This window comes from Phlebotomus papatasi, chromosome 2 (assembly GCF_024763615.1).
Source record: "Phlebotomus papatasi isolate M1 chromosome 2, Ppap_2.1, whole genome shotgun sequence".
Classification (NCBI taxonomy): domain Eukaryota; kingdom Metazoa; phylum Arthropoda; class Insecta; order Diptera; family Psychodidae; genus Phlebotomus; species Phlebotomus papatasi.
The window spans coordinates 52,378,739-52,394,350 of NC_077223.1; the positions used below are offsets into that span (position 1 = coordinate 52,378,739).

Consider the following 15,612-nt stretch of genomic DNA (forward strand, 5'->3'; position numbering starts at 1 on the left):
AACGCTAAAATAGCTCCGTTCAGTAGTAACCTTTCGAAGAGACTAATACCGGCTTCAGACTGGAGGTTTAGCCCAGTTCCCAAAGGTCTCAAAAATCTTAATAACAAGCAATTTTATTAATTTTTAAAAATTTAATGAATCATTTGCCCTTTACATTCAATCCTAAACAATAATTTCCTAAAAACTCATGCTTGATGAGGAATTAGAGGAGTTAAGCCAGATAGCTAAACCTTAGGTCTGAAGCCTGTATAAGCCACTCCAAAGCCAAGCCAGACCTATTCGAAAATCTACCGAAAGCCTAAAGTGCAAGTTCATATATCCGCCGCTTTAATGTAAAAATCTTAAAAATTTAGCCGTTGTGACCTGATTTTCGAAGACATTTTTGGAAAATACATACTTTTCGGTGGACAAGATTTCTCAGAGTATCTGACATCATAGAACTTAATATTTTCTATTATCTGATGAGTCAAACTCGTACGTGAACGGTACATTATTTTTAAAATGAAATTAGGATTTTTGGCAAAATTTAATACAAAAAAATATACAATTTTCGGCGTATTAGATGAAATTCTTAACAATCTATAAATCCTACCAAAATTTCTCATCACCAATATATGGATGGCTTAACTTAAACTGTTACGGTCCGTCCGTTCGTCCGTCCGGCTGGCTGCTCTTTGGAGCTTCTAAGAAAGAGATCGCCTATCGCCTTGCGGTTTTCGGCAAAGGTTATATATCGGGTGAAAATAGCAACTTGGTGCATTGACCCCCACCCCCACCCCTCCTTCCGCCATTTTGAATACCCCCCTTTTTTGTTTTCTCAATAGCTCCGCCCCTATGGCGTCGATCGGGCTCAAACTTTAGTATATTATAGCTGGGCCTTATGCCGAAAATAGACATAGGCTGATCCTAGAGAATACTCAGCTCGAAAAATTTGGCGGTAAAGGATCAGCCCAAACTATCATACACTGAGCACTGAGGATTTTGGATCGAGGATTATCGTTTTTTATGTAAATTTGAATTAAATCTCCACACCTTAATTGCTGAAAGACTTTTTAGTTGCAATATCAATGGATTTTTCGTACAGAAAGTTGCACTCTGACCTTCTCATTACTCCAATTTTAATGCATTTTAAGATTTTTTTTTAGACATTGCGTACCATTACTCTCCATGTTTTTTCACCCAATTGACATTTCGAAAAGCACCCAAAAACCCCCAAAGTGAAGCTTTTTATTTTCAGCACTGGCGCTGATGTCGCGTAATCCCCGTAATTTCACTAGACCTCATGAATTTAGAAGATCAGCCTGATCCTCCAAATTTTGGGCTGATCCGTGAGTGTATCGGCATCAATCCTTTATTTTCGGGCTGATCCCTAAGCCGATTCCTGTGTCTATTTTGGGCTTTAGGGCTTTCCATCAATACTAAACTTAAGGTCCCCTGACCCCCTAACCCGTGCTATAAGGGTCCAAAAAAAAATTTCTTAAAATGGCCATAACTCCGGTTCTAATTGTCAGAAAGTAAAAGGCAATGGCGTTTTGGAAAGCTCTTATAAAATGTCACTTCTCTGTTGAGATCGGAAGTTCGTAAAACCACCGCTAGGGAAGCTACAGTAGAGTCTCGCTATAGTCCATATTTGGTTTCAAATTTGACACTTGGGTCGCACTATAGTCCATGTAATTTTTTTAAAACTATCAACGATTTTTAGTATTGAAATTGCTCGACGGCTTCCACTTTCTTTGCGATTGTGGTACTTGTCCTTGCTCTCTTCATTGTGGATCACAATTATCACAACTACTTAATAAAGTTTGCCAAAAATATTAAAATAATTATGCATGTCGCATACTAAAAAACATAACCTATCTTAAAATCAGTGTTTTGAAATCAACGGTCGATAAATTGTGGACTATAGAGCGATGGCCTATAGCGAGACTCTACTGTATTATTAAAAAGAATAATTTTCAATTTTCTTAGTTAAATAACTCAAAAACTCCATTGTGCATCGGGCTCAAATTTTAGTGTGTTGTGGCATCATGTTATACCTATCAAATAAAAAAATACTTAAGTCGATCGATAACCTCTGACCCGAGCTATAAAAGGGTCAAATTCGAAAATTGAACGGCCTCTATCTCCGGTTCTAATTAACATTTTGAACTAAATTTTGGGTTTTTGGTTTCGTCTCGATGAGCACTTTCAGTACCATACGGTTGTTGTCAGTTCTAGAGGCCAAACTGTTAGAGATAGAGACTTGGGACCTTCGTGGGATCCGCCCATTTGTAGGCCTAAAACTACACACATTTCGAACTATCTCTATCTACATATTTTATATTGTATAGTCCTACATGTTACTTTCTGTATCCTGGGCATGAACCAATAAACTTATTATTATTATTATTATTAAAATAATCTTTATCATGTCACTTATTCCCGCACCCCTCCCTTTCCCCTTCAAAACCATGTTTTTTGGGATTGATCTTCAAACTGAACTGCGTGGTGGGATTTTTTTTTCATTTTTGATGCTCATTGGAAAGGTCTTGGAATATCCGATAAAACAGAACCGGTTCCAATCGGTTATGAACCGGTAATGAACTGGTTCTTAAAACTATTTTGGGTTTTTTATTGTGTAATTTATGAATCGGTTCAAATCGGTTGAGAACCGGTAAACAGGAAATGATGCGAAAGTGCCATTGAGGTATAGCATCTAATCTAAGACTTGTGTGAGCATTTCACAAAGCCTGGGACGTTTTGCCACCCTTTTTGATATCTCATATGATTTATAATGATTGGCAGTGGAAGCAAACCTGTCTAATTTCTTATTTAAAATCGTAATTGACCATCGTCTAATCCTACTTAAACCTTCTCAAGGTCATATATGTAAAAGTACAGGGAGTTTCGCTTTGAAAAAATTTTTCAGGACCGAAAAAAAGCCAGCGAATTAACTCCAGTGACACAGAAAATTGCATAGCTGCAGGAGATATCTTTGGGATAAGTTATGGATACGCCGTGATGAATGCAAGACATTTTGGGCGCCAATTTTTGAACCTATTTACAGTGCCAACGGGTCATAAGAAATGTATTTTAAATGTAGCGTGTAAAAAAATATGCATACATTTAGGGGCAATTCAAAAATTATTTTATAAAGAAGCTCACAATAGTAGGCAATTCATATCAAATTCATTCAATCCGTTTTCTCTCAAGCCGGAACTCCCTGTATTTCTCAAGCGATTATCGTGATCGTGAGCAATCAATTACCTTCAAATATACGAAAATTGTTGCTTTCTTAATATTCAGGAGTCACCTTTCAGTCAAATTTGTTCTTTTTATTTGCTTCTAATGTGCAATACTAAGTACCCGGACCGGAGTATACGTCCGGATAAGAAACTCTTGTTTGTATCCCGTTTTCCAGATTTTCTATTACCAGATGCATGTTGTATTTTTTAATATAATAACTTTATAATTGGAAAGAGTAAATAAAAATTTTAAACGACAAACCTAATGCATTTTTAAGCCTGTTCTTAAGTTTAAAATTTTCATTTTTGATCAAATTTTTGAAATTAAGCAAAAGGGTAAAATTTATTCCACCGAGAAGTTTTATTGAAATACTTTTTTGTTCTGAATAAAACTGAATCCTTTAATAGAAGGTTCTTTTAAGTACTAACTAAAGTTTAATTTCTCTTTTATTTGTTTCGCCCTCTGTTCCGGAATGGTAAAGAAGTCAAAACATGAATTTGATTTTTCTTAATAATTTTTTTAAAATCTCAGCGCCCGTTGCAATTCTCATTAATATTGTTCTACTATAAAAAGTTTACCTGCATTGTCTGCCAAATTGGGGCTCATCCCTTGATCCAGGAGCTTCTTTACGGCATCATGATCGCCTTTAATCGCCGCAACGTGCAGGGCACTTTCTCCACGTCCATTTTTATCTCTCCCACGCACTGCGGCGTGTCCTCCGGGGCTCAGTTCTGTAAGAAAACCAAAGATTGAGTCTCTAGGTACCAACTGATGGTGATGATTGTCAGGTTGACTCACCTGGTTGGTTACTGGAAGAAGTCATCTGCATGAGAAGTGCCATTTGCTGACGTTCCGACATCGGAGTGTTGGTGGGTACAGGTCGCCCACTTCCCGACGTATTGGAGCCCCCGGAGAAACCTCGTGGTCTCGATGTTGACGGCATTGCCTCTTTACATTCTACTCCGGAGGGAAATGTTGGAAAATCGAAGAAAAACAATCCACCTCAGGTAGGATCTAACCTCAAAAATCTTTAACACTTTTAAACAGCGTCTGGGGTTGGTTATTGTGACAATTTTCACTGTTCTGCAACGCTTTGAGCACTAATTTACAGATTCATTGCAATCTTTAAGGGTTTTTCACAAATATCCTGGGGTTTTTGCGCAATATTTTCACTGGGAAATCCAATATCGAGTCCGGACGCCAAAATGAAAATGACATATGGTCACTTTCTGAGCCGATTAATTCCGATTAGCAGAGACACATTAGGTTCAGAATAAAACTAGATGGCGCAAAACTCGGTAGGAAGTTTAATCAGTTGGATTTGTGTTTAAGTTTAAATAAATTAAATATGAATCGTTATAAACCACGCACATTAAAAAAATTATTAATTATTATTAATTAAATAATTAATTAATTAAATTAATTAATTAAATTAAATAAATTAATAAATTAAAATAATTAAATTAATTAAAAAATATAATTAAAAAATATTTTAAAAACATTAAAAAAGAGTTTGAATTAAACTTCAAAATTTTAGCTAAAGAATATTATAAGACACTCTAAATTTAAGGAATTTCAATTGTTTATGATTTCCGTAATTTCTGGTAGCTAGAGATTTAAAAAAAAAAGTTAAAAATATAAGATTTTATTGCTTGAATTGAAAGAGGAAGTGTAATAAATAGGGGAAGGCTTTTGAGTTTCGCACACACTCATCTGGCTTCAAATATTTCATATTATTCCTATACACTCAGTCCCGGGATTATGCACCTGACGGAATTATGCACATAAAATTATGCAAGTTTGCCAACCCTTGGGAGTCAATTTATGAAATCATTTTTGAAATACGCCTGAATGTATACTATTTTGTGACGCGGGAAATTTAAAAACACTGCTTCTTTTTCAGAATAAAACTTTAATTTTTTTTTTATTAAGGTAAAATTTTTAAATATTCCAACCATTTCTAGAAGAACCCTGGCCAAAAAGTAGGGGAGACTGGGGCAAAAAGTCACAAAACGGATATTTTATTTTTTTACAAGCTACTCGAGCGCTTCAAAAATTTCTAATTAGCGCAGTTTTATAGGAAATTTACCGCTCTACAACTTTGGGAAAGTAATTTTCCTCTATTTTGTAAGGAAATACGTTTATTGAGCCGATTTCTAAAAGGTAATTTTTTTTGACTATTCTCAAAAATGCTGGGGCAAATAGTACCAGGCATGGGGTATTATCATATTTTGATTCGCTTCATTACCGGCTTACGGAAATCTGAAAAAATACCTAAAGGACATATTTTCAAAGAAAATTTATTCATCTACTCTACACCTTTGTAAAACATCGTTTTCTCTGCGAGAAAATGAGAAAACGAGAAAAGCGCTTTTCAAGCTATTTCAGAAAAAACACACAAAAGACTGCAAATCTTTTGACCAATGCAAATAACAAGCGGCGAGACATGATAATGACGTTTCTTTTCGCCGAGAGACATCAGAAATTGCTTCGCTTTTTTGTTACTTTTTGCTCTATATCTTTTGTTACTTTTTACCCCAAGTGGCCATTTTTAATAAAAGGATTTCTGGAGAAAAGAACTTGTGAAATTCTAAAATAGATAGCGGATTCGTATTCAAAAAATCTAAATTATTTAGAAAATATTCACCAGTGCATCAATTTTGGAAAGTAATTAGGTAATAATTGTTATCTTCTGCAAGGAAAATATTTCAAAAATAGGGTTAAAAATTTCGATATTTTTTATTTTCTAAAGTCTTTGTTCGAATTCTAAGAAACTTACGACATTGAAGAAGGTCTATGGAAGCTATCTATAGAAAAAAATTGAGCCGCTATCTTTTTTACCTTGGAAGATATTGAATTTTGAATTTTTCGATTTGTGACTTTTTGCCCCAGTCTCCCCTACTGTTTTTAATGCATTTCTTTCAAATAGTTTTTTTTTGTTTTCACTACTTTTACCACTTTTACTCTGCGCGAAATTAGTTCTGCGGCAGAATTATTCAAAAGAAAGCCCCTGCGGATATGCAAATTTTTTCGATGCATAATGCCATTTCGCGCGTTTTTTTCGGTTCCGAATATGTGCATAATCCCGGGACTGAGTGTATTTCTTTAATGAATCTGTCTTATCGATCGTAATATACTTCAGTAGTCCTTCTAAGTCACTGATTTTCTGAGAAAATTAGATCTGAATTACTATTAAAGAAATATGGAAAAAATATCAAGTGTTACAAGAAGCCAGAACGCGTGCGAAGCCTGAAAACCTTTCCCTATATAGATTTTCATTGATCCACAAGGAAACAGATTTGTCGAAGTTTCGATATTGTAATAATATTGTATTTAGTTTGAGATGCCCATAATTCATTATAGAAGAGACAAGCTTTAGGGGAAAGTGGTCTGCCTTTGAACGAAAAATGATGTTCAAAATTTGAGATGTTTTTCAGAGTAAACTACAACATGAGTTTTACTTTGCACTACACCAAAAAATTCTCTTGTTCATTGAGCTTCTATGCTTACCTCATTCAGGACTCGCAAGTCCTCAGTTTTTCCTGGTGAGAAACTTGAAAATGTGATGTCGATATATTCAAAGGCAGCCTGCATGGTCTGCCTTTGAATGTGGTTAGGCAGCCTTTGAATCTTAATTTTTCATTGAGAATATTAGGTCTGTAACATTAAACGGCCCATAATTGATTAGCATGAACTCTAATGCACTCAATAAAACCACCACTGTAGTCAAAAGTCATTATACAACAACATTTTTAACATTTTTCTGAAGCACTGTTTTTCACTTGAAAATTTGTAATAAAACGCCATTGAAGTTGACAATTGTCAGTTTGAAACATCTCGGCCGGACCAAGATAGCATTTTATAAGTATTTGTATGACATTTGTCAGACCAAAGTAGGAGTTCTATTCTGCTCCCGGACAGGAAGCTGTCAGATGTTTCAATGTATGGAAAGAGAGGATTCAAAGGCACACAACATTAAGATTCAAAGGCTGCCGCAGAGCAATATTTGCAAACTTTTATCACCCACAAAAATTGTCTCATCTGAATCAAAATGTATTTATAGAAATACCATCCAGGAATAACCTTCTATGACTTACAATAGAAGATTTGTTCGAAAAATTATTTTGATTATGAAAAAACACATGAATTGTGGAACATCAAAATTACAGTTTAGAGCTCAGTTTGGTTTTTTTGCCCTAGCACCTAGAAAATAAGAGCTAGGGTCTGCATTTTTTTACGACTTGTGAGGATTATGAATAGCTATCTAATAGTTAATAGAAAAGAATTTATGCTTTAGAGAAAAATGAAAAAAATACAATATTCAAAGGCTGCCGCATTCAAAGGCAGACCACTTTCCCCTACTTACCGTGTAAACAGACGGAATTCCCACGGGAATTCCCATGAGATTTTCCATTCCGGATGGGAATTCCGGATGGAAATTCCCATATTGAACTGTCAAATTTTTACCATCCGCTCTATGCGCCTCTGGTGGACTTCAAGCGCAACACAAAAATGCTCCGAAGATTTGAATTTCAAATTTTGTTTTTTCCGAATATAAATAACGGAATGTGTATTTAGAAGATATTTTACGTACTTTATTTTATTAAAGTGGCTTTATTATACCACAAGGATATTAGTAATATTATCTATTAATACATTTCATGGAAAATCTTTTAAAATTTCTCGAGAAATGATTAGAAACGTTGTTATAGCGTAAATATCTTGTCAAAAACCCCCAATTAAAGTGGATAAATCAACGACAGGCTTTGGATATCTTTGCTGATAGGACCTATTGATTAATTTTCGTTTAATTGTAGTGCTGATAATTTAAAATTTTATAAAGTGTTGGAAGAAAATGTATAAAATATCCCTGGGTGACCAAGCAGTCAATTCATTCGGAACAGAGATGTTTACAAAAATTAGTTAATTGTATAATAATTGAATAGAAATTGTTTTAAAAAACAAGAAGACTGTAAAATATTTTAAAATTTTATTTCCAAAAAAAAGTAAACAATAAAAAATATTGAAGTAATATTTTATATCCGAAAAGGCAGTTGATATGGTTTCTGGCTATAATTTTCATCAGTGAACTTCGATAGTTCTTACTATTCTTTGTATTTCCTTATCTACATTATTATATTCTTTACATTTTTTAATAATGGGATTTATTGAAAAAGATAAATTTTGAATCTTCCTTTCCAACCATTTAAACCTCTTCTAAAATGTTATTGATGAATATTTAATTTAATCCAGAAACACTAATCCTTTCAAAATTATTATAGTATTATTATTCGATTTCAAATTTGCTTTTAAAATCAATGTTTTGATCACTACAGGAGATTTTACATGTTTTTTCATATATTATTTGCTTAAAAACACTCCAAATTAAATTTTCGGAATTTTCCGGAAGCAAAAAGCTATCTCGAGTGAGATAGCTTTTTTCCATTTTAGAAAATTGAATATTTTACCCTCCAACGGAAAATTTCCATTTGAAATTCAAAATATTTCAAGACATTCGGGCAGTTTCGTGCACTTTTGCAGAGGGCGCTTGTATAGCAAATTTACCATTTGCTCGTGGGAATTCCCGTGGAAATTCCGTCTGTTTACACGGTTAGTGTCAATTGCGTAACCAGAATTATAATAAGAGAGAGGTCAAATTTCAAATTGGAGGATTATTGAATTGAAACTTAAATTTCATTTTCAATTTCAATTTCAATTTTCATTTGACGGAAAGGGATTTCAGTTTGAAAGAGAAAGAAGTAAAATTTCAATCGATTGAATTTCACTCAAATGAATAAGTGTGCCAGAGTCAAAAGAGTTTTCACGAACTCCTAATAAATAAATAAGTAAATAATATAATAATAATAATAATAATTAAATAATAAAATTTTTATTAGAAACTTTAGGAAAATGAAATCCACTTAGGAACTGTCTTCTGAATTTTTTTTTAATTTTATTTGTGCGCCGATTTTGACGGATTTAAACAAGGGGTACAAAAACGTTCTCATGGATTTGAAAAAAGACAATGTTCTTAGCGCTTTTAGACTTCATACTGGAAAAATCAGCAATCAGCATATATCTTATTTTAATCTGATTTTGATGGGAATAAGTGGTTTAGATGACTCATAAAATTTTCATTACTTTTTCATAAACAAATATTAGTTTTTTTATTATAAGGAAAAGATCAAAAGCAATTTAGATTTTTTCTTTAACTCCTTTATGACGATTTCAATAAGCTTACTGTTAAATTCACTGTAAAACCATTTCCACGTCATTTTATATTATCTCAAATTATTTACAAAAACGAGTAGGGGAGACTTGTAGGGAAGGCAAAATTTGCCAAAATGCATATTTAATTCATTCACGAGCTCTGAGAAAACTTAAACATTTTAAAATGAGCATATTCTTATAGGAAAATTACTGCTCTACAATATTGCAGAAGACTATTTTCCTCTATCTCGAAAGAAATGTGGTTTTCGAATCATTTTCTAAAAGTCGATTTTGTGGAGATTCTCAAAATTTCTGGGGAAATTTTGTCAGTCTTCGGATAATTTGTGACGTTTTACTCTCGCAAACGTTAAATATATCAAATAGACATATTTTTATAGGAAATTTATTCCACTACAACTTTGTGGAAGATAATTTTTCTCTATATTAACGATAAATGTGCTTAAATTGAGCTAATCAGTATTGATATTTTCTGTAAGCCAAATATTCCAAAAACAGTGCTCAAAATTTCATTATTTTTTTATTTTACATAATCCTTCCTTGAATCCCTTGAAACTTTGTAAGTTTAAGAAGGTTCATGAAGGCTATCTATAATAAAAATTTCAAGCCTCGGACTCTTTTATTTTAGAAAATAGTGAATATTGAAATTTTTGTTTTAACAAATTTTGCCCCAGTCTCCCCTATACACTTCAACAAAAAATTCTCTAAGACGTCTAACACATTTCTAAATTAGCTTTTCTTCAGTGGAAATTCCGATAAAGAAAAAAAGTTCTTTTTTATATTTAAAATTAAAAAATTAAATTTAATCTTTCGGCGGATTTCGTAAGCTGAAAGGTTACTAAAACCACCAAGAAATCTATTCTTGAAGAAAATGACGGGAAATTGATCAAAACTTGAATGGAAAAGGCTCTTTTGAAAAACTTTTTAAAAGTTCTTTCAAAAATTCAATGTTAAGACTATTTTTAAATATTTTGGGGCCTAATGCGGGAAGCTCTAGCTAGATAAAAGTTGATCGAAAATTCTTCAAAATTTTTTAAAGGCATTTTTTGAAGATTTTTAAAATTAAATTTTCCACAATGCTTGTAATATCTTTCATACATTTTTTTATCTAAATTAAATGGCTTTGGGCTTTTTAGAAGGCTTTTATCGCTTATTCAATTCATGAAGTTCATTCAATTTATGAAGTTGAATTCCCTTCGTCTCTATATAGGTATGATAACATTAAAAAAAATCACACTGACGCAAACGATAAAAAGTAATTATCCAAAACTTTGAATTTTCAATTTCGAAAGATTTAAAATCCAAGATGTAATTAAATATTTCAGTGTTGCATAATTTTTACATCTTACATTAAGGTTTAAATGACAAAAAGGATTAAAGCTCGAAGCTCCTAAAATTGTTTTAATTTAGGAAAACGATTTGGGATTCAAACTACATTTTCGTACATTTTTGATGTTGTTTTGAATTATAGATGCTTAACGGCGTCGCGAAACTTAGAGAATTATGGCGGGCGGCGAAAAGGTGAAGAGATACACACATTAATTAAAAACACCCACCTGTTCTCCGATCAAATGCGTCATTCTCGGCATTGTTGGCATATTTTTCACGCCTCTCTGACGAATTATTAATTGGGCTCAATTATTGCATTAGCTGTGAAGATGATGGAGCTTTACTAAAATAAAAATGTGCCAATTTTTCTTGAACTCGAAATCAATCTTCAATCAATTGATGTAAAGCTATAAGAACACTGTTTCAATTGAATTTAAAGCAATTTAGCTCAAGCTTACCCCTTTGATGGGCCTTTTTAATGAAATTATCCTTGAGAAATTGAGTTTTAGGATTTATAGATGCAGAGGAAAGTTATGAAATTGATTCTTAGAAGAGCACCTATATGAAAGACAATTCTGGGGTAATTTGTGGCGAAAGGAACCAAAAGGAATCTTTTCTAGGAATTAGGTTATTAGAAAATATCATGAACACTCAAACTTTTTATATAGTCCACAAAATACAAATGCAATGGAAAAGAAAATCATTGAAAATTATTTTTGCCCTATCCCAATGATTCATGCAAAAAAAGAAATCCAAAAGTATCATGCTTAGAAGTTGTATATTAGTTTTTTTTTGGGGGGCTCTCTGGACTCTTCCAGCCCCCTATCCAGCAACTCCTTATCGCCGGGACAGGTGAATAATATTATTAATGCGAAAATTCGGCGTATACCCTTTCATTATTTATTATGATTAGTGTATATGTTTGAGATTGGGAGTCGAAGCGGCTGCAAGATGCTTTTCCTAAAACGTGCTATTTCCTTCCGGAGTACTATTACGAGACAGACGTGTTGTAACTTCTCTATCTACTATTATTATTATATGGAAAGTATTAAATAGAGGATTATGCAAATGTGAAGTTTTTGGTTTTGAAATACATACAATGACAACATTTTATTAAAATAATTTTTTCACAATTCCACAACAATTTTGAATTCTTTTAAATTTGAGTTCTTATGTTATTTTTTTCTTTGTTTGATTTCAATAATAAAAAAATTTAAATTTTTAATTTAAATAATAATAAAAAATTAAATAAAAGTTTTTTTCATTTTAATTTACTTTTGAACCGTTTATTTTTTTTAAAACATTTTAATGTTTTTCGTTATGCTCAGCGCACAATAACTTTAATTTATAAACATGTTTTAAAAATCGTCTATTAGAGTGAGCGAGATGACTAGATGTCGATCTCACTCACTCTCATTGAAATGTCAAAAATATGTTTACAATACAAAAGTTAATGTGCGCCAGGCATTACACAGAAAAAAATATTTTGTAAAAATGTTCGTAAATGTTTGTGAATTATGGGGGACTTACAAAATACTCGTAAATCGTGTAACCCACAAACAAGTCCGTTAAAGTTTGTACTTTTTCCACAAACATTGTTCGTAATATGATCACTTGACGAGCATTTTTTGTACTTTTACAAACATTTGTTCGTAAATGTTCGTAAATACACAGAAATTGTTCGTAAAATTTTGTCATTTGTAAATGTTAGTCGTGAGACAAACAAAAATTGCTTATGGGTCCTGAAGATTCTTGATTCAGTGAGTATCATTCATGGTTTTTAGTCTGGTACTCGAATTTTCTGAATCTTAAAGAACAACCAATTTAATGTTTTGATTTTTCAGAATTTTAAATGCCCTTTAATATCAAATCCTAAGTTAAAATTTTCTAAAAAATCTTGACTGATAAAAAATTAGAGAAGTTCAGCTATATGGCTAAGCCTTATGACGTGTACACACTTGAGGAAATTTTCGTAAAAAAATCCCTTTTAAAAAAAATTTGACGTTTCTGTCAAAATTTGATATACAGCTGTTTGGAGAATCTCCAGAAAATCGACTTCTAGAAAACGGCTTCAAACCCAAAGCACAATTTATTTTTTTGCAAAAGGGAAAGTACTCTTCAGAAAAGTTATAGAGAAGTAAATTTCCTATAAGAATATTCTCCTTAGGAATCGATTAACTTTTCTGTGATCTCGTGCAAAAATATAAATATCCATTTTGAGAAATTTTGACCTAGTCTCCCATATATATTTTTAGTTCGTCGTTTGTTACCTCAAAATGAAACTGTTTTAACTGCATTAAACCCATGTGAAGTTAAACAAATACAACAGACGTTGTAGTCTGTTATATACTTATATTACCAATTTATAAATTTATACATTTTATTTTGGAAATAATTAAATTTTTAGGATTTTTCAAAAAACGATCGTTAAATAATGTATCTAAATGTAATTTGTAAAGAATTCTAAAACAACATTCCCTAAAGTATCACAATTATGTTTGAAAAAGTGACTGTCAATTGAGTAATATTGTAACCAAAACTATATTGTAGGAGTCAGAATTCACTTAAAATAACAATAAAAATATCAAGAGGAAAATAATTAACCTGTCTCACCTGTTCTATAGTTAGTTTAATTTCTTATTTTATTTTTCTAATTTTTATTTAGGAGAGCTGTATCTAATTTTGTCCCGTTTGCAATTTCGACCACTTCTTTTTTTGGTCCTCAAATTTCTATGAAAAAAATGTCGCTTCGACGAACGAGATGATGTAAAAAAGACTTTGGAAAAATTCCGAAAGTGCAAGTATAACTATGATATAATTATGTAATATATATAACTATATGTATAAGATGGCCAAAATATTATCCAAAGCTATGTCTACATTTATATGAAATTTCACAATGTATTAAGAATTATTTTAGAGAAAACAAAGACAATGAACTATCTACAAGATTCCAAGTAACACTCCTTAGTCCTTAAAAAGAAGTAACAAAAATCAATTTGTATGAGAAATATTACATTTCAAACTTAAGACTTCGGCACTTGCATACAACTATGTCGAAATTTGGTACAGTTACTCTATACCTACAACAAATATCTCAGAGTTTTGAAGAGAATAATTGCAATTATTTTAATTTTGACCTTATTCTGAATTACAAGTAACTTGTCTATGACATTACATATTCTGTCAAAATTGAATTTTGAATTCAAAAAGTTGTCACTTAGTCACAAAGAGTTCAGTTCAAAAAGAAACAATCTCTGGCCTCTGATTTTGGTTAGCCACTGAATTTCCATTGACTCTCAGTCAGTGAATGTTTTGTAGTATTTCATGATTGCTTTCCTTCCTCCTCCTACTTGGCGTGTCACGAGGGAAAGACGCGGCCAAACAATCGCGTCGGACGGTAAATAGACGCGTATTTACCCATTTTCGCTGGTGTTGTCGCACCGTATTTACATGTGTGCCAAAAGAGATACATGCTCTTATATACCGATACTTATTTGCCTCACCAGGTGAACAATAACTAAAAGTAGAGGCATTTTTGTGGCAAAGCTCAGGCGGAAAAGTGCGTTATTGGACTTGAATCTTTCTTTCACATCTCGAAAGTAAATCAGTCAATATCTTAAATAGAACCTTTTGCATAATCTTAGATATTTCTTTGTGTGAAAGTGTTGATAAAATGTGACTGTTTCTTTTCTCGCGCATTGTGAAAAGGTCACTTCAAGGCAATTTAATTGCTTCTGAAGGTGCACAATATAAACCAAAATATATGTGATTGTTTTCGCACTATTAAAGATTAAATATTACAATTATGGTTACAAACATTTTTCAACAAATAAAAAAATAATAGTATTATTTGTGCGTTCTCAAAGATGATTAAAATAATTGGGTGAACCCCTAGACAAAGTGACATAAAAAAAAGGAATTGGAATTTCTTATCATTTAACATTTGGCTATCAAACTACACCGGAATGCTTTCACCAAACGACGACGGATCACAGGTGAGGGACCTTATCGCTTATCTCGGGACATTTTGCCTATATAACTATATTGACCTCAAAACAACTAAAATGATTGTCCTAAGAAAAAAAATTCCAAGAAAATTCCAGTGTGAAATTCATAACATTATTGTCCCCTTGAAATTTTTCATTACCTCAGTCAATTGATGCTGATTGACGAAAGCGTACAGGTGACCATCGAGACTCATTGGGATTCAAAGTGGGCTTTAAAGAAGGTGATAATTGCAAACAAAGGCACAATTTGTGTGCGAATAGTACGAACAGGGTATAATGCACGTGGAAATTGATCAAATATTGAATAGAAAACTGTTTTTTTTACCTTTTTTTTGAAAATATCCAATTTTAATTTCAGTATATCATTATGAAAAAAATTGGAGGATAAATTAGGTGATTTGCATTTCTGGAAAATTACGTAGTGAATAGCTTTTCATGACAATAATGAATTTCACTCTAATCACATGATGTATACTAAATCACTCTTTCAAAATTTCTTTTTGAAGAATGATTAAAAAATATTTCTCACAAAGCAGTAATGGTCTCTACACACTAGAAAAATTTATATCCATATTGAAGAGTTTTCCTACACAAGCATAGGAAATTTACTTCAATATGGACATAAATTTCTCTAGTGTGTAGAGACCACAAGGGAGACTGGGACAATATTTATCAAAACGGATATTCTAATTTTACAAGTTTTCTACTAAAATTTAATATATTATAATTAGTATATTCTTATAGAAAATTTACTACTCTACAACTTTATGAACATCACTTTTCTCTATCCTAAAAGAAAATGTGCTTTACGAGCCATTAT

The 15,612-nt window shown here is 32.2% G+C and overlaps 1 protein-coding gene across 1 annotated transcript in view; it reads right to left on the reverse strand.

Moving 5' to 3' along the window:
- LOC129801462 (ankyrin repeat domain-containing protein 11) overlaps window positions 1–4,449 on the reverse strand; it is a 60,452-nt gene extending 56,003 nt beyond the window's left edge. The window contains exons 1-2 of the mRNA XM_055846545.1: window positions 4,024–4,449; window positions 3,804–3,956 (exon numbers count right to left, since the gene is read on the reverse strand). Of these exons, the coding sequence (XP_055702520.1) occupies window positions 3,804–3,956; window positions 4,024–4,168 (298 nt within the window). The 5' untranslated portion in view covers window positions 4,169–4,449. The remainder of the gene's footprint in view (window positions 1–3,803; window positions 3,957–4,023) is intronic.
- Between the last annotated feature and the right edge of the window lie 11,163 nt (window positions 4,450–15,612).